This window comes from Physcomitrium patens, chromosome 1 (assembly GCF_059467195.1).
Source record: "Physcomitrium patens ecotype Gransden chromosome 1, ASM5946719v1, whole genome shotgun sequence".
In the NCBI taxonomy this organism is placed as follows: Eukaryota; Viridiplantae; Streptophyta; class Bryopsida; order Funariales; family Funariaceae; genus Physcomitrium; species Physcomitrium patens.
Window position 1 is genome coordinate 1,228,981 of NC_143410.1, and position 23,751 is coordinate 1,252,731.

A 23,751-nucleotide genomic window follows, 5' to 3' on the forward strand; every position below is an offset into this window, starting at 1 on the left:
TTCATCCATCCGTGGTGCATGACCCGTTCCCACTGTTGATGTCACAGACATACTCGAAGAAACAGAAAAAGGTACAGGTCAGCGGGGTTTTGGATAATTGTTGTGGATTTTCTGAATGAGGCTTTTTACGCGAGGTTTTTGTTCTAAAACCCTCAGGAGCGCCAGCAAGTGTAGAGTGGCTTGCAGCACGAGGTTGTTCCTTTGGAGACAGTGGGACGTTGTGGATGAGCTTGGTTGGGAGTCTGTGAAACAACCCACCTTCTAGAATCATAAGCCTTTCATGGTTTGAGTGACTGGAGCGTCGGAATTGGCAATTAAAATTGTGTAGCTTCTTCTTCAATGGCCTGATGCTTAAGCAGAGCAGCCTTGAATTGAGCAGCAATGATAGGATTATCCTTGTGCAGTGGGAGAATGCGTCAAAGAGAGCGGAAGATGGTGATTGAGTCTATCGAGGAGAAACCTTGCTTCAGTGTTTGAAAGATTTTGAGCATTACGTTTTGTGCATTTGACGCGAGTCGATCGTGTCAAAAAGGATTCAACATCTTTCGTTGTTTCAGTACGGTGAGGAAAACGAAGAAGTTTCAACGTAGAAGGTGTTATTTCTAAACTCTGAAGCAATTTTTCAAGTCCGTGAGACGCTATACTTCAATTGCAATTTGTGGAGACTGCAGTTAGTAGAGTGGTGTGCAGAAGAGTGAAGATGATCTTTAAAAGAATAGGTTTCACTGCGCGCTAAGCTGTCAATTACGACATGGTTTTTGGACAACATGGTGAGTGGATGTGGTTTTAAATGCAACCTAGACATGAGGAACGATATTGGTGAATGGTCTTCCCAGGGAAATTTCGTCTTAAGAGTCGATTAATTACCTGGAGTCTATCCTGTAATGACCTCATTAATTTCCAGTTAATAGACAATCACAGCATTGAGTGGACCTGCTACAATGTTCTTACAGGATTGTTTCTTTGGTTTTCAGATGTTGGTTGGGTGGCCTGAAAGATACTTTTAAGGTTTCCAGTGCATCCAGAGCAATGGCCTTAAGTACTGGAATCCAATGCGTGCCTGCGTTCAAGTCAAATTTGGTCTCTGTAGAGGCTGTGACTTGGGCTTCACAAGCTTCCTTGTCTGGTGTAAAGTTTCGTGGTTATGAAAGATCTGGACTGGGGCTGCGTCAAAGTTTAGGATATTTGAGGGACAGGCATGTCGTTGGCGGCCGAGTGATCAGGAGCATTGGGAGAAGAGCAAGCAGGACATGCAAGCGAATAGGATGTGTGCGCATGGCAGGAGCAGAGGAGGATGTTGCACAACCAACGAAGAAGGGTAATACACAGAGCAAGAATAATGTAGCCGAGGAGGGTGATACAAATCGTGGTGGTGTCAATCCTGTGGGATTCCTTAAAGAAAAAGGATTGAAGACCAAAGCATTTCAAACATTTACCCGTGAAAGGTTTTTCCTTCTTCTCGCCCTTCTCAGCAATAACCATTTTGTTCAAAGTGAAGGGCTTAAGAGGTTTTTGTCTTATTTGGACTGAGTTCGAGGCACAGAATTGTCTCGTTCTTATACTTTGGTAACTCCAATTGGTTTTGGGTTTCCCTTCTGAGGTCCAGATTCTCTTTCAGAATCTGTGAAAATGAGTGGCTTGCCATAGTTCTTTGATTGTGACTTCCTCTTCTGATGCAGGTATAAAGCACTGAAGGATCTGAAGCAACTGATTGCAGAGCGTGATGAGGATCTTGTTGAGTTTGCTAATGCGTAAGTAATCAATATGCTTCTACCTAACCTTTAGAAAAGGTTTTTCCTTTTTTCCGTTTTGCTATTTTATTTCCTGTAGAGAAGCATCCCATTCTGCGTGTTTCAACTTCACATGTCATCCTTATAATATGTGATTCTGAGATTGACAGCCCCTTTGGGCACGTGAGAACTTGTTAAAAGTATTGGTTTCAGGATGTTGAAGTTTTTCATTGGAAGTTTATCCAAGTTGTCATGACATTGTGAGGAACTTGGCACACATATAGACTCCTTGGTTTATGGCCTGAGCTTAAGTACCTTATTTGCAGGTACGAGGACATGGGAATGCATCGAAATCCAGGACACCACGTCGAATTCTATGAGTGGGCACCAGGTACACTGTATTGCTAAAAAATTCTTTTTTTAAGATAGACATAACCATCACGTAGACTAGAATAGCTATCATCGCATCTTGCAGAAATTGCTTATTTCATTCATTTGCGTGTATCTTAGAAGCAAGTGAATGGCGAATCTGGATTCTTTTTCGCAGGTTTCGTATTAGATGATAAGTTATGGAACCATTGTAATGAGCTTAGTTACTGATATTTGAAACATTGATAAATCTCTGGTTTCTGTATCAGCACAATCATCCACTTCGCTGATTGACTGAGATGGTCTGTACAGGTGCACGATTTTGCTCTGTTGTAGGAGACTTTAACAATCGGGAGCATAGGAAGCATTTTGCTCGTGAGGGTTATTTCGGCAGGGATGACTTCGGGTACTACCACGTACGCATAGATGACGTTCTCCGCGAGGGAGAAGAGGAAGACAACGCCACTCAAGAATATAATTACGATGCTGACTACGACAAGGGTGATGAAGACATTGACGAGGATGCACTGTTCGAGAGGATTGACCAAGAATATTGGGATCCTGGAGAAGATGAGTTCATGTCTGGGCACAAGGATGATTTAGCACAGGAACTGTTTACAACTATTTTTGGGAAGGATTTGGATCCAATGGAAATGGTTAAAGATATTTCAGCTAAATATAAGAGCAAGAAGAAAAAGAAAATGTACTACGATGATGATGATAGTGGTGATGACGACGACGACGACGAGTATGAAAGAGAACCTCAAACTCTTGAAGAATTCAAAGCTGCAGTGGAGAGCCATATGGAGGAATGGTTGGCAAGTAATGCGGAGGCACAGAAAGGCAAGGACTTACCCTCAATTTTAGTCGAAGACGATGGCATAAATCGCGATGAGATGGAGCTTGTTGATGACCCTGTTTGGGCGAAAAGAGTGGAGGAAAAGGAGTGGCCCGAGAATTACTGGGAAAATTTTGTTAAAGGTCGAAAAGCTTGGGAGAAGAAGTATATTCCAGGCATTTCTCATGGTGACCGTTATCGCGCTTATTTACATACTCCAGAGGGACCATTGGAGCGAGTGCCTGCATGGGCTTCATATGTTCTTCCTGGTAAGCATGGATACATTGAAACGATTAGCTATCCGGGTGTTTCAAAGTTTTAGTTCAACCAGTAGAATTACATAAGATCATGTACTTATTACTGGACCAGCTCAGAATAAGGGCTCAGTTTAAGTATAGTAGAATACCAAAACACACAAGTCTAATCTATCCGTTCCAAAAACACTTAGTTGTATAGGTGATTAACTTTAATTATGAACATAACAGAGCCTTGGTTATACTTTTTCTGGACTTATTGGCTAGAATAAATGATGTCCCAGTTGATGATTTTTCATTTCGATCACAGATCCAGACGGCAATGAAGTAAGTGCAATATTTTGGGATCTTCCCAAAGACCAGCAATACAACTGGAAATTTGATCGACCCTCCAAACCGCAAACTTTACGAATTTATGAATGCCATGTTGGCATTAGTGGCGAAAGTCCTAAAATTGCATCTTTCAACGATTTCACTGACACGGTAATAATATCATTGTGCTTCTCCTGAACTGTCTTTAGTTAATCATTTCGAAGCTAATGATGTTTTACCAGTATTGACATGAATTTGTAGCAATAAATGTCTGACACGTGTGTGTGTGTGTGTGTTTGTTAATTCTGAAGGTTCTTCCTCGAGTGGCAAAAGCAGGATACAACGTCATACAGCTTTTTGGCATACAAGAACATGCTGATTATTCTAGTGTTGGCTACAAGGTGTTCACGAATTTATATACACCCCAGTCTTAATATCTTCTTGTACTATTGTGAATTATTACATGAAATATTTGTTTTAAGTATATGCTAAGGATCACAGTAGAAAGAGCTCTAACATCTGTTTTGGCACGCATCAATGCTAGAACCGTGATATATCATCCTTATACCAAAGTTACCAGGCCACATCCCTGTCCCAAGTTGAAGCCAAGCTATCATGCTGCAAACTCTCAGTTGTGACTTCCTTAGCATGTGGCCGAATTTTCATGACTAACTTGCACTTATTTGGCCACTCTTGGATAACGGCATGTAGGTAACCAATTTTTTTGCGATTAGTAGCCGTTTTGGCACGCCTGAAGATTTTAAGAGACTTGTTGACACTGCTCACGGTAAGTTTACTGCCTTCTGTATCTCTAAATTCATATTTTAAAAAGTAATATTGGCGTAATTCCTTATGCGATTGAACTAGGTGTTACCCTCTAGTATGTAATTCAACGCTGCAGAGTGCCACGGGCCAGTTTTCATCGCCACACCTATTGTTCCGTTGGTTTGGGCACCACTCTTATTTTCATCTTAAATCGTATCGTTTCTTACCACAAGAATATCATGTTATAGCGTAGCTTTTATCATGTATGCGCAGGTCTCGGTTTGATGGTGGTAATGGACATAGTTCACTCTCATGCTGCTCCGAACGAGGGTAACGGATTAGCTTCTTTTGATGGAGCGAATGATTGCTACTTCTATCCAGGTATCTTTAAGAACTGTATACTTGTACATTCAAATTTCTAACATTATTGTAGGTTTGAGCAACCTATTTGTAGCCACGATCATGAACAGCAACTCAGGACATGGAATGTCTTTAAGAAAGGTTCATGAACCCTGGATTGATTATGCGATCTGCATATCAAACTACAGGGAGATTCAGTAACCTTGCTTATTGTGTCACAGGTCATTGTGTGCAAGTCGGGTCAAATGGGTGCTTTTCTATTTATAACCGTTTGGGAAACAGCAGATTTCGTTGGCTTTAGGAGAAGCTAGTATAAGAGGATTTTTGAAGAAGATGTTTGCATTTGATTTGAATAGTTTGAGGCGTAGATCTAGCTTTCTCAAAATACATCTTTAATGAAGACGACTTTGAGTGGAATTTGATTATATTTATCCAGCAGCAATATTTTTTGTATCCTAGTGTTTCTATGACGTACTTCACTTGGCGAATAATGCTCATTATAAATTTGTTCGAGATGCTAACAGGGAGGAGAGGACATCACAAACGTTGGGGTACGCGAATGTTCAAGTATGGGGAGTATGAAGTGCTCCGATTTCTTTTGTCTAACTCAAAGTGGTATGCTCTCCGAACTACACCGTTCTTCTCAATTGCAAGTTCTGGATAACGTGCGTTATGTCTTTATTGTTCAATAACTTCTAATGGTTAAATCGACATGGTGTTCATGGCATACACAGGTGGTTTATGGAGTACAAAGTCGATGGATTTTACTTCCACTCTGTCACTTCCATGCTCTACACCCACAATGGATTCACTCCCTTTACCAGTGGTCTCGACGAGTAAGTTTAAATAATTTTATTTCTACCCAGGAGATCTAGAATGGGTCTTCTGCCTTTCCTGCAGCTTGATAAGCTTTCTTAAGTGTCTGACAAGTCTTGGGAGATTTTGTAGAAAGTATATGTACAGCTATGCTGACATGATGAATGACATTATCATTTCTAGGTCCTTGTGATTTGGACTTCAACCAGTAGTATCTTCATCTTGTAACGTTACGTTTGACTTTGTGCATTGGCCCGCAGTTACTGTAATCAATATGTTGACAAAGATGCACTCATTTATTTGTCCCTGGCCAACGAGATGTTGCACCAACTTTCACCCAACATGATAACTATTGCTGAAGATGTAAGATCCATACTCCATTAGTTTCTGTTATCTGTGATGAATCCACTTACAGTTTTCAAAATTTGATTCGACTTTCAAAAGAGCTTGGGAGTGGACTAAGTATTTTGAAGATGTCTTTATTGATGATTGTGTCGCTCAGTACTTAGGCTTTGCATTCAATACATTCATAGGAATTATATTTACTTTCGAAGAACGTAACCAGTAAAAAGGGCCTTTCTCACAGAACCCTGTAAACGCCATCAACATCCATTAGAATCTTAGTTCCCGAACCTCTCAGATTCTTAAATATTATGTTCAGATTGAAGGAACTGATATGTTTTTTCTGGTATTGCGTTGAAGGCTACATTTTATCCTGGTTTGGTTGACTCCATCAACAAAGGAGGATTGGGCTTTGACTACTATGTGAATTCTGCTCCCTCTGAGATGTGGCCCTTTCTTATTGAAAATGTTCCAATACAGGAATGGAGCGTAACTGAGGCAAGTTCTCTTGTTCCCATTGTTCATTATTTAACCGATGAAATGAAATCGTACATCTAAATTCAGTAATACTTTGGGAGACATTAAGTAGTGATGTGCGTGATACTCCCTACAGTCTTAAGCTCTTACAGTAGTGGACTGCTATGGCAACATCTGTGATGTTATTTTATGCTTATAGCTTGTGCAATACTATGAAATGGTTCATTTAACATTTGAATCTGGTTTCATGCGACTCCAGATCACAGGAACTTTGATAACCACCGAAAATACGACGAAAGCGCTGGTATATTCTGAGAATCACAATCAGGTGAGAATCTAATGTTAGGAGTTTCGTGTTTTCTCTTTCACTTTGTTTTGTTGCATAAATGTTTTCGTTGGCTTTGAAGTGGTTCTGTTTGGAGCTTTGAATAAAACTTGTTGAGTGTGAACTGATCAGAGTTACTTAATGCTTGTTTGATTGATTAGTCTATTGTCGGAGGACAATCACTTGCCGAGGCACTTTTGGGCACATCTAAGGAAAGCAGCAAAAACATTTCCAAGCTGGAAGGCATCTCTTTACATAAAGTAGGGAATCTGGACCTTTCTCTGCGTATGTGTTTCTATATTGCAGCCCTTTCCCGTTTGCTAGTTATTCTGTCTCGAAATTCCTTGGGTTTAGACTCTAAAGGTCGAAACATATGATGTATGCAGAGTGGTCTCTTTCTTTACCTTAGCCATATGTTGTTTGTAGAGGCGAATTTCTTGGATTTGATATTAAGTTTTCCTGTTCCTCAAGTATCAACATATTTGTCTCTTTGATCAGATTATACGGTTAATCACGTTGAGTTTAGCTGGAAGCGCATATTTAAACTTCATGGGTAACGAATTTGGGCATCCGAAGGTACCCTGCATGTCTCATGTCCTGAATTATTATTACTAATGTTATTATCATTTTCTTTAATGTATTTTTTCTTGTTATTATCAATGGTGATGGTGGTGCTGGTGCTGGTGCTGGTAGCTGTAGTACTGGTGATTCTATGCTCTTATCCACCTTTTCGATTTAATAAATACAATAGCCGCACGTGTGGTATGGAAACAACCACTTACCAGCTGAATTGGTGATGCTAGTGGGTAGAGTTTCCAAGAGCTAAAAACAACAACTCTTTTGCCCATGCGTATCGACGCTGGGACCTTCTAGAGGAACAAGGTCCTCATTCACAACTTGCAGCTTTTGACCAAGTAAGTAAAGTTCTCGTTATTTGATACAATTCGAGACACTGATAGATGAGATATAATGCTCACGCCTTAAAACAATTAACTGCATATATTAGGAGTATTGGGTTCGGTGTAGACACATGATATTTATTTAGAGTTAAGTGTTTTTTTTTCAGGCATCATTGCAAGCATGATCTATACCGCATTGAGCATCTCTAATTAAAAATTATTGTGCTTATGCTGCCAGAAAAATTTACAAAAAGACCTGTAATGACGGTTTCTCCTATTTCCTTGTAAGTTTATGTATCCATTCAAATTACGCTGATGATTAGATTGTGATCTTACTGCTGCAGGCACTTATGGAAGTGGATGAGACACACAATATACTTGGTCAAGGACTACCAAATATGTGCCACGTAAATGACACTACGAAGGTACCATTTTTTTCCTTATGTTCTCGTGGTACAGCACAGGATTTTCGGAACGAATTCTTATCACTGCAAGCGATCGTTAAATTATTATCAGATCGAATCTGAGTTTCTTTTGTACATGTGCAAAAACTTGCGTAGAGGTGAGCATACTGAATGTATAGCGAGTATACTTCCTAAAAATCAGTCCAGCGCTGCCCATGTTTATAATGTGTGTTTGATGTGTTCCAATCATTGGACAGGTCATTGTGTATACAAGAGGCAATCTTCTATTCGCATTCAACTTTCATGTAACGGACACATATGAGATGTACAAAGTAGGCGTACAAGTAGCTGGAGAATATGAGGTAGTACAATGCTCGCCCCTAAGAACCATATGTTCTTACGATCACTCGTTCCTTTGGAGGCTACCATTAGAGTGAACATAATGCTGGAAAGTGCTTGTGAGGTTAGGTTTGTATATTGCATACGTGCATCTGAATTACTGGAGGTGGACTCTCGAGACTTCTGTGACTAGTGATGATAGTAACCATACTCTTACTTTTTCCCCTTACCATCTCTCTGTTGCTTACCAGAGGATAAGCTGTCTTGATGCGGTTGTCATTTTATATGTAGTCATGAGATGTTATATCTGGAGATGGAAATGTGAGTTTATTTAATCTGTGGATTGTGAATTTCGCAGCTTGTATTAAACTCCGATCAACCCAATTTTGGCGGCCTTGGACAGCTTCAAGAAGCTGACAAACTTCTAAATACTACTCGAAGACAGTAAGAAATTTTCTTGCATACTGATTGCTTTTGTGATAATTGGTATACTTCTTTTAGCATGTTTGGACATAATGAGTTTGGGTAAACTTTGATTAAAGCGCCATCTAAACAGTAGTAAGTCTGTTGCTTATCCTAAACACGTGCAAAATTGTCTCTGTTCAGATGCTATGCAACTTGTTCTTGTTATTCTGCTATTCAGCCAGTCTTCTTACATTTCTCGGAAATTTCTTAACACGGTGCAGGTCAGATGGACTTCCGAACACATTGTTATTGGTCCTACCTCAACTCAGTGCACAAGTAAGTCCATTCCATTTTTATGTAATAACTGGTAACCAAAAATGTTTGCTTATACTATTTATTTGTAATATCTTGTTAAGCATGGTAGCAAATAATATACGATATATGTTGATGAATTTTAACAGAATCCATTACCCCGGGTTGTATCTATTCATAATAAAATTACATCTGCTGCCAAGAACTTCCAGCTTTGCGAAGTTTCACCTAAATATGCGAATCACAATAACCCTCATTGTCTTTTGCAGGTGTACAAGTTGGCGAGAGTATTTGAAACTAGTAGTTAATAGCCACTGGCTAATACTTGTTATCTACACGTCATATTGCACTGATGCAAAACATTTGAGTGTATATGATGCGTAAAGAAATGTTTTGCGTAACAATTGTACTACATCTTGTGACTTTTATCTGCATCTTCCATGTCACTTCTCATCATCCTTTTCTATGGGGATTGTTATCACAAGTTTAACAAAAGAATATAATATGCAGGCTTACACGAGAATTGCATGTCCATCATTCATTAATCCTTCCTCTAAGTACAGGAGCCAAGACTCTGACCTATTATCCAACTACAGTTTAGTCGCAACGTCAGAAATTCATTCCTCCTTAAGTGGCATCATCCGTTTGTTACATCACATCAATGAGGTGCAATGTCAAGCCTCATAGGATAGGTGTACATCACAAAAACCAGTGTTGTTATTCACATGTGAAAGGACTCCTGTCAAGGTCAAATTGTTGACCCTCAACAAGGTGTGTAAATGGACATATCCCTCCCCCTGGATTGGAAATAATGGGTGACGGATGATTTGATTCTCACGGCCGCTACAAATAGCCTAACGTTAATGAATCTTCTGCTGAGCGGGGAATGCCACTCCAAGACTTTTCAATTTCTCATTTGATATCACATGTGCAATTCCGTTCTTCGAAAATCTGCACAAGTTTGCAGCATAAATTTTCATTAGCAAGCGCTGTTCCAACGCTGCAGCGACATATCTTCTAAGGTGCAGTGTGCCCAAATTGGTTGGCTTAAAAAACATTCCTTATATGACGGTGAAATTAAGCATCATAGAGAGGGTTTTTGGAAAGCATTAACAGGTCTTTAGTACGGTACACTCGTATATAAACTGGATGGATATTGATGTCAGATTATGTTGCAATTTCATGCTCTATCATGTTGTTTAAGCCTCTGCCGCATAGATCACAGGAGCGATTTTGAAATGACCGCGTACCTGGAGGGAATGGAGCTGCCTGGGTAGAGTTTACGAATTAGGTCCACAAGCTTCTCCTCACTGACAACGTCCTCAAAACAGATATAGCGACCGGATGCATCTGTTGCTTCCAACGCAGAGACGTGAGCCTTGGCAACATCCTCGACGTGTACGTATGCGAATAGACCACTTTGAGGAAGCTCCTTCACACCTGCAGAGAAAAAACTTAATTAAACCCTACCAAAACCGCTCACTACACTGACAGGCAGTTAAATGTACTTCAAATTTAGGGCTGTAGCATAAGAGGAGTCTCCCAGTATGAATCAAGAAAATTCTCAAGCAAAGGACACGAAAAGAACGCACTGGACTTCCTATGCTTCTCAAAATACCTTTGAGATAAGTGAAGATGCATTGGGTTGTGCCGAACATTTTGAGGCCCAGAACGATAGCTGGATTGATGACAACCATATCCAACCCTCTGTCTCTCGCTAGTGACCACGCTGCTTTCTCGGACATAGTCTTGGCTAGTGGACCCCAGAGCTGCAGAGAAACTCATACTGTTGTTAGTTCCGCATAAAAGAACTAAAACGTATTAAATCATGAGCTTCGAGCGAAATTTGGTTCAGGACGTGCTAGAACTGCAGCCCAAAATTCTAATGAAATAAGGCAGACAGCAAAACATGCTGCACCTTCATGGAGCGGCAGAAGTCTACGTTGCTCCAGCATTTCTCATCGATGACCTTCTCGGGGTGCCGTTGTTGATCCCAAACCATGGCAGAAAGTGAGGAAGTTAGTACTAATCTCTTCACGGAGGAATTTGCACATGCCTCCACAATGTTCAACGTCCCACGTACTTCGAAGTCTACCATCTCGGGCTGCAGAAATTACAGAATTGTCAGAACAAAAAGGTATCGGCACACACGAGTAAAGACAAATCACCTGTCTTCACCCATCTTTGTAATCCTAGTGTATGATATCCAATGGAATAATCACTACTGAATTGTTAGTCATAGCCAAAGTTCCAACTAAAGATTGTTCTAGTAAATTGACAACTGGAGGAGAAAAACCGAGACCTGGAATCGAAAGTCATAACTTAAAATCCCGAGGGAAAAAAATAAAAATAAAACGGAGATATGGTAGGGTTAACTGGTGTAATTGAAGAGGCAGAGAATAATCACAACTCACTGGGTAAGTTGAGACAAGGTCGCTGGGTGATGAGGTGTGGAACACACCGTCACAACCTGTGAATACTTCCATAAGGCTTCCATAGTCCATTATGTCAGCTTGAGCCAGGTCCAAGCGTTGCTTGGCTCCAGGCAAGGCCATCAAAGCAGCAGCCTCATCTGCGCACCACAATCGATTAATCTATGAATACACAATTCACTCTAACTGTTCAACCAACACCAGCGAATAGACTTTGCAGATTCCAATTGAATCTTCCACTATCACGTCTAGAATCAACACGTTCTCCAGTCATTTATCTCTATCATTCAATCCCTTCTGTAACTGATTTCATCTCTTTGCAACAAAATTGCCCGAAAGATCTACACTTTGCGAACAGCGGAAGGTGCTAATCTCTAAATTCTAGTGCTTTTTGGTGACGTCGAAGCTTGTGTGATCTGATTACAGGCTGATTCAAGCTCGCAGCCGCCTACATGACTGTGGGTAATATAACATGTATTCATAGCTACTGGTTTTTTCTGACAAAGTTTTTCCCAATGCTGTGAGGTGGTCTGAGGTGGGCAAAATTGATTACCAACGGTGGTGCGGATAGTGAAGCGCACATTGTAGCCATTGTCCAAAAGCACGCGTACTAGCCAAGTACCCAGGAGACTCCAACTGCCTGTTACACAGGCAAACTTCCTCCTCCCTGTCCGTGGCACCTCTTGCACGCATTCCTCCCCCTCGAAAGCATACCATACTCCCATTCTCCTTCTTATCTGCGAATTTCTGACAGGAAAATGAAAACAAACGCTTGGACCCGAGTTGACCACTCATACTTCGAACCTCAGAGCTCAACTTAACCTCCCTTCCCCGTTGTTACAACAACTACAACATCCTGCAGGGTCCTTAGGTAGCCCCACAAATGCCTTCTCACCAAAGTACACAAAAAAAAAAAAAACAAAAAAAAAACAAAAACAAAACAAAAAACAAAACATAACAATACAAAACAAACACACACACACATACACTTCAACGACCACCACATCCAATCCACAACCACGAATCGTCAGGCAAAACAGAAAAAAGACTAAACAAAAGTCACCACTCCATGCACCAGCCAAAGCTTCAAATTCACCCTCCAGATCCCACCCAGACGACCTAAACAAACGAAAACAAAATTCATCTTTCTCATTCAAATAACCTAAACTTGCCACCAGTGAACTAACTACCTGGGGTGAAACTCAATCAAGCAGGAGTAGTAGGCGTGCAACAAGCCCCCAGCTCCAAGTTCAAGGTCACAGCAGCGGCCCACACACCGACACCAACACGCCCCCTCGTGCTGGACTGCAACACTCGACTGCAGCGGCGCTAACCGAAGAATGCGGGAGAATGATCAGGAAGATAGAGCTAATATAGCTGATGGTTGTGATGGAGCTAGAGGGTTTGACAAAAGGGGACACAAACTTCCAGAGAGTGTCAGAGACGGTGAGTGCGACAAAGTGGGCCTGTGAGGTCAGCAGAGGACTGCTGCAATCAGAGCTTAGGGAATGCCGACAACTGGTTTGCAGCAACAGAAGCAATAAGCAGCAGGATGCAAAAGCATCATCTGCATCTCTGTGGGTGAGGCTTATGTGCCCTTCTTTCCCTTCCCCTTCCCCTCCTGTCTGTCTCTCTCAGTCTGCCTGCCAGTTAGTCAGTCAGTCAGTCCTCAAGCGCGTTGCCATTGAAATCTGCTGCAATCGCAGTCAGCAGAAGCAGCAGCAGCATCAGGGTCCCTGCCAAAGGGCCTTGACAGGATGCAGCCTTGGCTCATTCAACATCATCCTTCACATGTGTGTGTGTGTGTGTGTGTGTGCATGTTTTCCTTTTTTCTTCTTTTCGTGAGTGTTTTTTTGTGTGTTTGACTGTACTCATCAGTTTTAATCTTTTGGGGTTACAGGGGGTCTGTCTTTCCAAGTGGCGATTCATTAGACCTCTCCAAGTGTCGTATTGTTAAGTTCTGTACCTGGTTATCGGTAAACCTGACTTTGCAGAACTGGATGTTGTCTCTCTTGGGGGGATGTGTTCTCTCCCTTTGCTTTGCTTTGCTTTTGTTGTGAGGGATTTGTGTGTTTGAAGATTCAGGCCTTGGAGGGAAGCATCTCATGGAGAATGTTCATCTAGAGGGCTTTAAAATTCTAAGATTTAAAAATAAGATAGATAGGTAGATAGGGTGGGTAAACCTTTTGTCTCTTGCTAGGTATACATGTCTTGGTCAAGATCATGCTTTTCATTGGAGTACCCAATGCTTACATTGGCTTACACCTTGAAAAATTAAAAAAAAAAAAAAAAAAAAAAAAAACTAGTCAGTGACTTGGAGCATAAAAGATCATATATTTTTTCTTATGGCTTGTTAATGAATGCCTGGGTTTTCCTCTACTTTAGCAAGTGCCTTCACTGTGCAAAAACTCAACTTTAATATTAAGAGGGTAGACGGAGAAAAAAACATAATAAAATAAAACTGCTGAGGTGTTCTCCGATTATTTTCAATTATCCATTATATGATTGAGCAAATAACTAAAAATTTATCAAGAGGAAAAGAGAAATAATGCCTGCGTTACACCAACTTTGTTTATTGCACATACCTTTCTACTTTTAAATTTGCAAAATAGAATCTAAAATGCATTGATTTTGATGTGGCAGACTTATTCGAGACGGAAATGACAGTGAAACCTGGACTTAAAGCCAAGTGGTAGAAGTTTTGATCTTGTGGTGAAAAATTGCACTAAAAGCAAGCAACACCGAATGACTGTGATGTACTCAAGATGGAACACAATCTTGTCACCCATGAATGACTGTACTTTAAGAAAAATAATAGTCGAAGCAAACAAAATAAACATACCTTACCAAATGGAACAGAATATGAGTTTATTTCATTTCAAGACTTTGATATTTATTGTTTATAAGTACCTTTGAGGTGCTCTTTGAATGCTCCATTATTATGTCTAAGTTTCAAGATATGTTGAGTTAGGTACATGGAGGCCAAAGCCAAATCGAATGTAGAATATATTTGAATTCATTGTTCTAAGGATATGAGCATGATTGCAAGTTACTCTTTCTCATTAAAGCAAACTGAAAGCGATGAAATATATATATATATATATATATACACACACACACACACTTCTATCTATTTCATTTACAACTCTCAATAATTGTGGTTGTGTGGTCTTCAGCAAATATGTATATGTAATATTTAAACTTGTGGTTGTGTGGTCTTCAGCAAGATCTACTGGAGTGATCATTATCTTATTTTCAGCCCACTAAAATCCCAACCGTTTTACTCTAAGAACTTTCTTTATGAAAACACAATTTACTCTTATACACACACAAAAAATGAGATGAATGTGTATTTAACTGAAAATTAAGATGTGATCAAATATGTAATTTTAAGTCTATTGTTATTTATTTATGAAAAAATTGGGTTAATAACAATTTCCTCTAATCCTAGATTAAGATTTTTGTGGCTGGGAATCCACGACAAAGCCTGCCACGTCAGACTGAGAAACATGGCAGACTAATAGCAGCTATCCTGCCATGCCTGAGCATGAATTTGGTTCATCAATTTAGGATGGTGCCAGAGCCTGAAAGTTCAAGCCCTAGTTGTGTACTCTGGAAGGTGGTGGCAGAAAATTAAATCTAGGCATTGAATGACTTTTCCATGCAACTTGACATGCAAATGTTATTATTTATACACGATAACATTTGCACAATTTCATGTTTTAAAGTAAAGTATAATCATGTTGTTACTGTGCTTGGAATAACAGAATGATGCCTGTAAGCAAGAAATTTGAAAAAGTCTTTGGTTTCAAAGGGCTCATCAAACCAAGTTTGATTTGTCACAAAGTTCTTTTTATGTGAAATTAATAATTTAGTTTTGCTTTTAAGTTTTATTTGAACAAGTTTTATTTTTATTTCTGTTTTCAAATTGAAAATGGGATTCATTTCCATGTATTTACATTCAACAAAAAATCGTTAATTAAAAATAAAATAAAATAAATGTTTGGCAGTAGCCTAAGCATTTTTTGTTTGCACAGATGTTGAAAATTAATGCCCAATCTATTTTATTTATCCTCTTATCCCATTACAATAATAATATACAATTATGTTTTAAATAATATGTAAGAATATATATATATATATATATATATATATACATATACATATAAACATAAATATATAAAAACATAAAAACAGAGCTCCATAAAAATCTAATTGAATTAGTTTTTATTGTTTTAGAAAAAATATAACAACAAAGGTCTCTCAGAAATCCTATGAAGTAAAATTGACTTCTCATATGATATGACTTGCTAAGACTTAAAGATTTTTGAGGGTATTGACACCCAATCAAACTTTTCTACATCTTATCTTGTCTATGTATTTTCATTACAGAAGTTTTCTACTTGCAATGCAAAAAGTTGAGTTTCATTGAAGAAGATGGTCCAAGATATTAGCTCCCCTCAACATTTACTATATTTGCCTCATTTCTTTACAAAAAACTATAATTTTGCAACGTAACTCATCTCTACAACTTATCAAATATTATTACATCAGCAATTGAATTTTTTTGGATGCATGCAAGTTGGAACTATTCTATATATCTTGTTTCTAGAAGCCTTAGCTAGAACTTTATCTCATTTTGGGGTTGCACTTTCTTTGGACTTTCACTTGCCAATGTGGGGTCAACTGGGCCAGTATCAATCAACCGAGGGATCTATTCAACCACTGAACATTTTGCAAACAGAATCATTAACACTCTTGAACCTAGACCAACATCTAATAGGCTTATGCAAAACATTATATATGAATGTAGCCAATATGGATCAGTTTTCAGCCAATTCACATTACATCTCAACGTTAAGTTTTCTGGCATGGAACACTGAACGTATTTTTCATACAAAAGTTAGGCTACTTGACATGACTCCAATACACAACCCAATGGACGTGCTCTAGTAAATACTCTTGTGCATGAAAGAGTTCGATTTGGAAAAACCTGAACAATGCAACAGAGAACTTTGCGAATAAAAGTTTTAAAATGCATTCAACGATTACCTTATAATTGTACATGCAAAACGGAATTGTCATGGGCTATACATGTTAAATGGGTTATATAAATAATACAAAGCTTGCCAAAGCCAGAGAGTTTAGGAAAGAAAAATTGGTCTCTGTTCTGCTTGAGCTCTTAATTCATAGGGACCTCATACGGATAAAACAATAATACAAAGGGACGGAAGACAATACCAGATTGATGCCGACATGGTATCAAAAGTTTAACCCTCGTGCTAAAACATTCTGTTGAATTCATATTGTCACCAAAGAGGACATCGTGCAGACAAGATTCTTCACTTACATCAACAAAGATCGATAGAACAAGTAGAAATAATACGATGTGCTCATAACCAATTTCACAAGATAAGAACTTAATGAACCACAACATGAAAACATTATAACAAACATTGAATGGTAAACACGTAACATAAGATAGAAATACCAAAAGCTGTGTTGACAACACAAATTTTGCCGATTGGGTAGGGGAGGTATATCCTTCCTAATCTCCGCAGCCACTTTCATGATACTTAGCTATAGGACACGATTAGCAAAGGACAGACGCAAAGAAAATAAATTAAAAAATCTATCAAATGTGAAAAAGTAATGGAAATTGGGCAAGCCAGTTTAGGTACCAGTGTGTATATTCAGCAACGTATTACATATATCCCAATAAAATTTACCTTAACTTACAAATATGGTCTCAAGCTCCACTTTTGTAGAAACATTTCAGCTATATACCAAGATTTTACCAAAGTATACAACCTTGCGAATCGCAATTTACCCAACTTGAAAAGAGAATCATCACTTCTCCTTCGCGAGCTTCACCCGGTTCTCAGCTTGTAACAAATCTTGCTGCATCTTTGCAATCCGGAACAAAAGCCTGTAGAGACAACCCAAAGGCAAATAATAAACATTTCAGCTAAAACATTAAGTCAGATGCATGGAATAAATAGGCGAGTACATAGAATACCAAAAGAAATGAGTTCAAAGACCTTAAAGAAGTATTCACAACGAGATTTTTTAATTTTCAAAAACTGCATACATACCAGTAGAAGAATGCAGCACTAATCGCAAGAAGCGCATTGCGATGAGACTTGAATAGCTGCGCAAATAAAAGTGAGAAATGTAGTGAGGACGTGAACAAGTACATTCAAAAGATAAACCAGTATCATGATATCCATACAAACAGTAAACATTCCAGATATTGTGTGCAGATACTCAAGGCTGCCAAATTGAATGAAGCTGGCAAACAGATGCACTCGAAAGAATATGACCCTTACCGTTCTTTGAAAACGATCTCTCTCGAATGGGGAACACTCCTGTTTGCTGCAATTGATGCGATTTTCATACTTCCAGTATACCTCTGAAATCCAATTGATGATTGGTGCCATTACAAGAAGTCAGCATGTTGCCAACATACTTTTCATATAATACAACGATACACAAGTAAGATTTGTTCTTTATAATTGATAGTGTACAATGCTAAAACTACAAGAAGGTTCAAGACCAATTACCCAAGAGTTGGAAAAGTGCAAACGGCACAACAGCCAAACCGGGTTGGAGTATTCTTTTAACGAACTCCAAAACCTGTTTAGAAAGTCTAGGTGGCAAAGGTGCGGAGAGCAGTAGGAGGACAGCTGCCTCAACGACAGCAATTGCTCCAAGTAAATACCACTGGAGTGCCATGGTGAGAACACACTGGGTAGAAGGCTCACTGAACACCTAAAATGTTCAAACACGTTCATGCTATCAGCGACTTTGCAAACTCCTAAAAAAACTCTTCACATGACCTCACGACAACACAAAGAATTCGACATGTAGATTTCGAGATACAACAACGATGTGATCCACTAGAAATCCATTGTACGATACAAGCGATAAGGACTAGCATTTCGAGAACTTCGTGGTCGTCTAAATTTAAATTGACGGAAGATTTAACACCATTGCAACTCTCAAAAACCACTGAAACCCATAACAAAACATTGCACACACTCCAACATCAGAACTCCTAAAACCAAAGGCTTAGAAGAGCCCTAACGCAACTGTGATGCCTTACTGTGAAGGTCCAAACCTAAATCGCCACTATGTTCCTTTGCTACAACTTCAAACTTTCAAATCTTCCGCGCACAGGACTTGACGATCGAATATTACAACGTAATCTGTCAATCAGATTTACAGATACTACGATAACGAAGACGGGGACCCTGAAACAGATTGAGACTTAAGAATCACGAATCTGTACCATATATGGACACTTACAGCAATCACAAGAGAAGAAGGAAAAAAAAAAAAAAAAAAAAAAAAAAAAATCCAATTCCGACAGCAACACCTCACTAGATAGTGAAGTCCAAATACAGGCAGGGCAGAAAACGATTTGAAGTATGTACAAGATACAGAATAAGAAGAAAAGGAGAAAACAAGGAAACCGTAAACAAAGCAAGATCAAGTAAAGAATGGATCGGGGAGTCGACTTCAGCTGATTGGAGACGACGATAGTACCTCAGCTACGGTCGAAGTGGAAAAGAAGACACAGCTATGGCGAAACCCTAATCCCAGATTTGCAAATACTATGAGATGTGTGGGTGCAAAGGCCCACTCGGGATGGGCTCCGAGGCTCAGCCTGCCACGTCAGTCGAATACGTGGCAGTCGAATCTGCACACGTGGATCGACGTGGACCTGCCAAGTTTCGAAGACAGCTGGTTTGTTATCTCGGCCAGTGTGAACAGAGAGGTTTCATCAGCTATGATAGTGATTTCCACTCGAAATAAAAATGTGAACAAATTAACTGAACTTTCTAAAACATGTAAAATTATTCTTCAAAATTCAATCAGTAGTTGGTGTTTTGGTCATTGATTAAACTGCCAACTTTTTACACATTTTGATGTTGGACTTGATACTCAGTTTTACGTATAAGCTTTGGATTCTTATTTTCATTGGATAGAATACAATTCAACGATTAAAATTCGGACTAGGACGGTCGTTTTTTTTTTTTGAACAGACCTCTTATTAGTGAAGTAGAAAGACAAATTTGTATGTTACTCTACCAGTTAATCAATCTGATTGAATAGAAACTTTACATTGGGATCATTGAAGTCTCCAATTTAAGTTGGTCAAGTTTTAAAATTTTAGAAGTACGTGCTGGATATACATATATATATATATATATATATATATATATGCACATATATTGTTCAATGTAGGTCACAATGAAAATGCTCCATATAAAGGTCTTATTTCTTGATTTAAAAGAAATTGGTTGATAGCTAGCCAACAACACATTAATATAGTGTATGAAGTATAAAAAGAAAAAAGAAAAAAAAAAGAAAAAAGAAAAAAAGTTAAAAATTGAGTGCTATAATGATGAAACCTAATAAGGTCACAAAGACCTTATCATAGGTAAAAATTTAAAATTTAAAATTTTGAAAAAAGTTATTTTATTTGATGTCACGAATAATGACAGATTTTTATAGAACTTTTCACTGAGGTTCACCAAGTGAGAAACACTAACCCACCATGCACACAGTAAAGCTCTATTCTAACAGAAAAAGTTGAGCGAGGTTATTGTTGAATGTGATATTAGATTGGGTTCTTCACATTTTTATGTCCCTCCTGCCCATCATCAACAAACAAGGCATACAAATTCTTTGACCCTGTGGCGACATCTGGTTGCTTCCCCTGGACCTTGGTAACCACAACTTTGATTCCAAGATAGCTGCCTGACGAAGGCTTATTTGTCCTTAAACTCTGGACTACGTTTATCAACAAAGGCGGACATACCTTCCTTCTGATCCTCCAACCCAAATGTAGCATAAAACATTATCTGCTCTCTCTTTATGCCCTCCGTTAGACCCAGTTCATAGGCTGTATTCACAGCTTCCTTGGCAATCGCCACAACAGGCTTTGACTGTTTTGAAATTTCCTTTGCAAGGGAGATTGCTTCTGCCACTAATGCTGCATCCTCTCCTGGCACCTGCAGTAAACGACAAGCAGTCAATCACAAAGTACTCTCGAGAAGGTACCCCTGGAAAAACAAGGTTTAAGGGAATAGAGCAAACCAAGGCATCTGAAGGTGATATGAGTATCCATGATTATGGAATTGTGAAGTGTCACAAACTGAACATTGCTGGAATCTGCCGGATAGCAACAACGAACTTAATGTTTCTGCACTAAGATTTAGGCTCCAAGCAACGCAATCGGACAATAGAGAAACGTTGAAATGGTTAATCACAATTCGAGGAGCTTACCACACGACAGGCAAGTCCTCTCTGGGCAGCTTCTTGAGCTCCCATAAAGTTTTTACCAGTCAGAATCATCTCCATGGCTCGGGACTTGCCAACTTCACGGATGAGTCTCTGCGTTCCTCCAATACCAGGAATGGTTCCCAAGTTAAGCTCGGGTTGACCAAACTGAGCTCTCTCGCCTGCAAGGATAATGTCGCACAACATTGCTAGCTCACAGCCTCCTCCCAATGCATAGCTGTACAATTGCCACTTATCAATACCAATGACCTACATCCACTTCATGTTTGATTTATTTTCATCGATTTCACAATTGTTTTTGTTTTAAATGATAAGGACTAACATGCACAGCTTAAGAAGCTACGTCACAAATGGCGCTCACCCATTCACGGCCGCAATTATAGGTTTACGGATGGCAGTCACAGCATTCCAATGACCTACAAAACGAGAGGCATAAGCATCCACCATCGTCTTGTCTTTCATCTCCTTGATGTCAGCCCCAGCAGCAAATGCTTTACCTTTTCCTGTTAATACGATTGCTCCCACCTGTTCCGCGTATGCATTCCAACGCAATATGAGAAAGAAAGAACCAAATAAAAACTTGACCGCATCTCTACAAGTGCATGTCATTCTTGCGCAGGAGCAATACTAATCCTCTGTGTAGTTCCTGTGTCATCCAATGAATCCAAAGAGAAAAATGCCTGAACAGTCCTACAAAGTAAAACAGCTTTTCTAGTTAAACTGCAACTATGCGGGTTTTAGCCTTCATCCTTCACTTCCAAGTCAAAGGCTATATCTGATAAAGTAGCCATGAAGCCAAGCATAAATGCAAGGATACATGATGCAATGCCATATGTAATATAATATTCAAATTGTAGGTGACAAGATTCTCGCACCTGAGTAGATGCATCGAATGTTTGCAAGGCATCCACAACCTCAACCATGAGGGCATGTGATAGGGCATTCAAAGCCTTGGGTCTGTCCAACGTGATTAAACCCACATCTCCATCAGCCACCAGGTCCGCATGGATACACTCGTACTGTTTCCCCACCAGTTTCTTCCCTTCATCCTCCACGGGAATACCCCCCTCTTGGTCCACCGCTTTGGTAACATGAATTAAGCGCGAAAATTGTGGGATAGTGGTCTCTGATCTTCCGAGGAGCATCTGGTAGTGGTTGCTTGACAGTACTCTGCAACGATGACCTGACGACGAGCATGGTTTTTGGATGTTCGCTCCAAACTCAGTGGAACTTGAACGAACTACTGATACTCTCTCTCCACCGAGCTCCCGCAATGCTGAAAATAAGAATGACAGACGCCATCAATGACAAAAATTCACCCTATTCACGCATCCGGAACATTTTAACATGGACGATGCTCCCAGGCCAACACGTCATAATTCCCACTTTCCTGAGATTCAATCGCTCGCAGCTACTCATCAATAACTCCACACCCAAAAAACCCCTCGACACCCAATTCAGAAACTAAGAAATATTCTCCAACGATCGCACTCATGACGACATCCGTGCACAATATTCACAAGCAACGATAGGAAAACACGACCAAGAGATCGAAAAGACACACACGAAAGAGTACGTCGATTGCCGTGCCCCAAGGCTGCCCTCAATGGGTACTGCACAAAAGGGCGCATATTAACAGACTCCAAGGCTCCAGCGCTTCGCAGGTGCACACAAAATATTCCCTTCAGATGCCACTGCCGCAATTCACACTCTATGCGACCGTTCAACCTCAAATCGCCATCAAAATCAAGTTGTGAAGCCTTGAGGTGGCGCAATTCTGGAATAGTTTGTGGGGGGACAACACTTCTCACGAGTGAGGCTTTCCACGGTGGAGCCACATCGGCTGCTGCTATCCTGCAACACACTCACTCGGTGCTTCTAGTTACGGCGAGTAGCCACTCGGGACCCACACCTGGAGCCCTAATTTTAGTCCTTCTATCTTAAGTCTTATGTAATAGTCTCAAAACGGTGGGTTTTTGTTTTTCTTTTAGCTCCTTATTTGCAGTTGGGTTTTCCTTACAAATGCATAAACTCAATACAGGGATGCATAAGTCCTATTGCTTTATTGTTTTTTATGGTAAAGGAACTTTGTCTACATGTTTCTATATGTGTTAATGATTATTTATTTATTTAGTTATTTGTAAAATCTCAATAACTTTTTGGTGTTAATTATTGAATGAATAAAAATATATGCTTTCTTATTTTATTTTTTTGAAAACAAGAAAAAAAATGTGAGATTGCTTGAGATTAGAATAATAAATTTGTATCATTTTTTTTCTTAATATTTCTTTTAACAAGAAAAGTGGAGGATTTACCTTATTGTTGTTGAATTATATATTCTAAGTCAACATTCAGATTGAGAGAGGAGAAGATTTATACACACCTTTACAATTGATAATTGTTTCACATGACATTATTTTTTTGTTTCTATAATGTTTAGTTTTAATTTTCTAAAAAATTTGATTGTTCTTCAAAGTTTGTTTGCTTTAGAAATTATGTTCTACAAAGCAATTTCTTTAGGAGAATATTAAAGAAATCCAAACTTTTACTAAAGTGACCCACCTATCTAAAATATTATTATCCTTTTATGCTCCACATCCTTGTTCTTCCCATTTCACACATTCTTAGTTCTTCCTTTTCTTCCCTTCTTTCCTTTCTCTCTCTTTTTTCGTCATTCTTCTCTTGTCTCAACCTTATCTTGAGTAATTGTTTTGTAGATTGTTTCTCAATACCACACTTCTTGTGTAAGACATTTTCTAAGTTTTTTTTATGTTGAATTGTAATATTTATTGAACTCTATTATGAGCAAGACTGTTAAATTATTGCTTTCAATTGCTTCTAGCTATTCTTTAGATGTCGATTATTACAGTATCACAAATATATATATTTAATCTAATAATTACTTACATAATATGAATAAATAAAAATAGATAAAAATATATTAATTTGATAATATTTTGTAGAAAAGCTTTATAGACATAATTTCTTTTTTATACGTGTCTATATAAGATTGGTAGGTTGAATACTTAGCCAACAAATTAGATATATGTTGCATATATTGAT

The 23,751-nt window shown here is 39.0% G+C and overlaps 4 protein-coding genes, 1 long non-coding RNA gene and 1 other non-coding gene across 9 annotated transcripts; 1 reads left to right on the forward strand and 5 right to left on the reverse strand.

Annotated features, from left to right (window-relative positions):
* Window positions 1-107: 107 nt before the first annotated feature.
* Window positions 108-9,381, forward strand: LOC112284662 (1,4-alpha-glucan-branching enzyme 3, chloroplastic/amyloplastic). 2 transcript variants are annotated; one of them, XM_024524676.3, is made up of 22 exons: window positions 108-593; window positions 975-1,445; window positions 1,680-1,751; window positions 2,057-2,121; window positions 2,412-3,206; window positions 3,502-3,674; window positions 3,815-3,904; window positions 4,215-4,290; window positions 4,542-4,649; window positions 5,153-5,243; window positions 5,363-5,464; window positions 5,705-5,807; window positions 6,147-6,284; window positions 6,523-6,591; window positions 6,750-6,848; window positions 7,087-7,164; window positions 7,392-7,502; window positions 7,832-7,912; window positions 8,149-8,253; window positions 8,589-8,674; window positions 8,917-8,971; window positions 9,217-9,381. In XM_024524676.3, exons 2-22 carry the CDS (start codon window positions 1,030-1,032, stop codon window positions 9,253-9,255), a joined length of 2,952 nt encoding a protein of 983 aa, XP_024380444.1. In that variant the 5' UTR covers window positions 108-593; window positions 975-1,029; the 3' UTR covers window positions 9,256-9,381. The 2 variants fall into 2 exon arrangements, with proteins under 2 accessions (XP_024380444.1, XP_024380454.1); XM_024524686.3 differs by having other exon boundaries at window positions 143-770.
* A 261-nt stretch (window positions 9,382-9,642) lies between these two features.
* Window positions 9,643-12,730, reverse strand: LOC112284670 (cinnamoyl-CoA reductase 1). Its single transcript, XM_024524703.2, has 7 exons — window positions 12,570-12,730; window positions 11,933-12,126; window positions 11,362-11,519; window positions 10,866-11,051; window positions 10,566-10,716; window positions 10,198-10,387; window positions 9,643-9,898 (listed from the first exon to the last, which is right to left on the reverse strand). Exons 2-7 carry the CDS (start codon window positions 12,102-12,104, stop codon window positions 9,808-9,810), a joined length of 948 nt encoding a protein of 315 aa, XP_024380471.1. The 5' UTR covers window positions 12,105-12,126; window positions 12,570-12,730; the 3' UTR covers window positions 9,643-9,807.
* Window positions 12,731-16,030: 3,300 nt separating this feature from the next.
* On the reverse strand, window positions 16,031-16,760 carry LOC149989817 (uncharacterized). The gene is made up of 2 exons (XR_016504682.1): window positions 16,621-16,760; window positions 16,031-16,104 (listed from the first exon to the last, which is right to left on the reverse strand). It is a non-coding gene; the product is annotated as an uncharacterized LOC149989817 (long non-coding RNA).
* Window positions 16,761-17,029: 269 nt separating this feature from the next.
* Window positions 17,030-19,067, reverse strand: LOC112286087 (uncharacterized). Of its 3 annotated transcripts, none has more exons than XM_090252884.1 (5): window positions 18,928-19,067; window positions 17,943-18,150; window positions 17,709-17,791; window positions 17,475-17,530; window positions 17,030-17,308 (listed from the first exon to the last, which is right to left on the reverse strand). In XM_090252884.1, exons 2-5 carry the CDS (start codon window positions 18,112-18,114, stop codon window positions 17,230-17,232), a joined length of 390 nt encoding a protein of 129 aa, XP_090109010.1. In that variant the 5' UTR covers window positions 18,115-18,150; window positions 18,928-19,067; the 3' UTR covers window positions 17,030-17,229. The 3 variants fall into 3 exon arrangements, with proteins under 3 accessions (XP_090109010.1, XP_090109045.1, XP_073392635.1); XM_090252919.1 differs by having other exon boundaries at window positions 18,900-18,951; XM_073536534.2 differs by having other exon boundaries at window positions 18,855-18,951.
* Window positions 19,068-19,846: 779 nt separating this feature from the next.
* Window positions 19,847-22,737, reverse strand: LOC112286081 (uncharacterized). Its single transcript, XM_024527636.3, has 6 exons — window positions 22,709-22,737; window positions 22,253-22,542; window positions 21,564-21,964; window positions 21,050-21,213; window positions 20,674-20,905; window positions 19,847-20,399 (listed from the first exon to the last, which is right to left on the reverse strand). Exons 1-6 carry the CDS (start codon window positions 22,735-22,737, stop codon window positions 20,157-20,159), a joined length of 1,359 nt encoding a protein of 452 aa, XP_024383404.2. The 3' UTR covers window positions 19,847-20,156.
* Window positions 21,262-21,368, reverse strand: LOC112292480 (U6 spliceosomal RNA). Its single transcript, XR_002972759.1, has one exon. It is a non-coding gene; the product is annotated as a U6 spliceosomal RNA (small nuclear RNA).
* Window positions 22,738-23,751: the final 1,014 nt, after the last annotated feature.

Coding starts and splice junctions, on each gene's coding strand:
- LOC112284662 (XM_024524676.3), top strand. CDS start 1,030: ATGGCCTTAAGTACTGGAATCCAATGCGTGCCTGCGTTCAAGTCAAAT. Junction 1,752..2,056: donor CTTGTTGAGTTTGCTAATGC/GTAAGTAATCAA, acceptor CCTTATTTGCAG/GTACGAGGACATGGGAATGC. Junction 2,122..2,411: donor ATTCTATGAGTGGGCACCAG/GTACACTGTATT, acceptor TGGTCTGTACAG/GTGCACGATTTTGCTCTGTT.
- LOC112284670 (XM_024524703.2), bottom strand. CDS start 12,104: ATGGGAGTATGGTATGCTTTCGAGGGGGAGGAATGCGTGCAAGAGGTG. Junction 11,052..11,361: donor ACCTTGTCTCAACTTACCCA/GTGAGTTGTGAT, acceptor TAATTTCTGCAG/CCCGAGATGGTAGACTTCGA. Junction 10,717..10,865: donor ACTTCTGCCGCTCCATGAAG/GTGCAGCATGTT, acceptor GTTTCTCTGCAG/CTCTGGGGTCCACTAGCCAA.
- LOC112286087 (XM_090252884.1), bottom strand. CDS start 18,114: ATGGCACTCCAGTGGTATTTACTTGGAGCAATTGCTGTCGTTGAGGCA. Junction 17,792..17,942: donor TGCACTTTTCCAACTCTTGG/GTAATTGGTCTT, acceptor ATTGGATTTCAG/AGGTATACTGGAAGTATGAA. Junction 17,531..17,708: donor GAGATCGTTTTCAAAGAACG/GTAAGGGTCATA, acceptor TTATTTGCGCAG/CTATTCAAGTCTCATCGCAA.
- LOC112286081 (XM_024527636.3), bottom strand. CDS start 22,737: ATGCATCCCTGTATTGAGTTTATGCATTT. Junction 21,965..22,252: donor CAATCGACGTACTCTTTCGT/GTGTGTCTTTTC, acceptor TCTTATTTTCAG/CATTGCGGGAGCTCGGTGGA. Junction 21,214..21,563: donor CATTCGATGCATCTACTCAG/GTGCGAGAATCT, acceptor TACGCGGAACAG/GTGGGAGCAATCGTATTAAC.